A 1,407-nucleotide genomic window follows, 5' to 3' on the forward strand; every position below is an offset into this window, starting at 1 on the left:
CACTCAAGTCTTTGGACGGTCTTGGATAAAGAGGTGTGCAGGGAAGGCTGTGGCAGCTTGTTTTCCTTCCTGTTTTCCCCTCTCCCTTTCTGGCTCTGCAGTATGCTAAATAAAAGGGTCTCACAACTGTTAGCCTGGGTGAAAGCCTGAGAAGCAGAGCACACAAGGGATACGCTCTACACCAGGAATAGGTAATCATGTCCCCAGCCGAGTGATTCAGAAAGCAGGAACGTTTCCACCAGCTCCAAAACACACCAGAATTTTGTACTAGGAGTTAGAACATCAGCATACAATGCCTGGGAGTAAATAAAGCTGTGTGAGAAGAATGTCTAGTGATCTTTCTGCTGTGTTTCTCTGACAGTCTGACATTTTACCCCTCTCTACAGAACAGCCTGCCCACTGGAGAAGCTGCTGAAGACAGTTCTGGAGCACATCTGACTGCTGCTGCCGCAAGGCCCCACCCAGCCCCCACCATGTACTGCCTGCAGTGGTTGCTCCCTGTCCTCCTCATACCCAAGCCCCTCAACCCAGCGTTGTGGTTCAGTCACTCAATGTTCATGGGCTTCTACCTGCTCAGTTTCCTCCTGGAACGGAAACCTTGCACGATTTGTGCCTTGGTCTTCCTGGCAGCTCTGTTCCTCATCTGCTACAGCTGCTGGGGGAACTGCTTCTTGTATCACTGCACAGGATCCCAGTTGCCAGAATCAGCTCATGATCCCAGCATAGTGGGCACCTAGAAACCGATAATCTTCCAGTCTGCTGAGGGCTCTTGTTTTGCTTTTAAAAAGGGGGTGGGCTAGGGAGGAGGGAGGGGGTGTTAGGCATGTGGCTGGAGTAAAACCAGCCTGTTTCCTGTAACTTTGTGTGGACTAGAGTGGTAAATTCCTCCCACTCTGCCTGTGAAATTCGACTTGTTTACTGTGTGAACTCTGGCAGCGCCACCTGCTTTTTTAGAAGCAAAAATCTTTTTTCTCCTTCCCGTATCACTGGGAATGGACACCAGCCCTAACTGAGAACTGGTGGAGGACCGAGCTGCTGGCCTCTGCCCAGCTGCTGCGTGGTGGTGGAGTTGTGTGTCACTCACTTGTCTGCATTAGGCCACAGTGGTCTAACTCGGGGCTCTCGGCCCACTGATTCTGCTCGAGATTCTCTCCATCTTTCTCCTTGTGGGGAGCCAGCCTTCCCGGCTTGCTGATCAAGGGCAAGCTCGACAGCTCACAGATGCACTTGGCCAAAACCTGCTGGAGCCAGAGGCAGTTGAGTCACCTCCTCCTGCTCAGCCTGCCAAAGAGATGCGTGCACTGCCGAAGTGCTTTCTGAACTACTTACGCTCCGAGATGATAGCCCGAAAGCCTCAGTTATGCTGCTGCTTTTATAAAGCCTCACAGGTCGTGGAGACTCTTTGCA

The 1,407-nt window shown here is 51.9% G+C and overlaps 1 protein-coding gene across 1 annotated transcript; it reads left to right on the forward strand.

Moving 5' to 3' along the window:
* The first annotated feature begins 400 nt into the window (after window positions 1-400).
* Window positions 401-1,394, forward strand: BLCAP (bladder cancer associated protein). The gene has a single exon (XM_010076929.1). The coding sequence runs from the start codon at window positions 474-476 to the stop codon at window positions 735-737; it is 264 nt and encodes an 87-aa protein (XP_010075231.1). The 5' UTR covers window positions 401-473; the 3' UTR covers window positions 738-1,394.
* Window positions 1,395-1,407: the final 13 nt, after the last annotated feature.

Source organism: Pterocles gutturalis, unplaced genomic scaffold, assembly GCF_000699245.1.
Source record: "Pterocles gutturalis isolate BGI_N339 unplaced genomic scaffold, ASM69924v1 scaffold10598, whole genome shotgun sequence".
Classification (NCBI taxonomy): Eukaryota; Metazoa; Chordata; class Aves; order Pterocliformes; family Pteroclidae; genus Pterocles; species Pterocles gutturalis.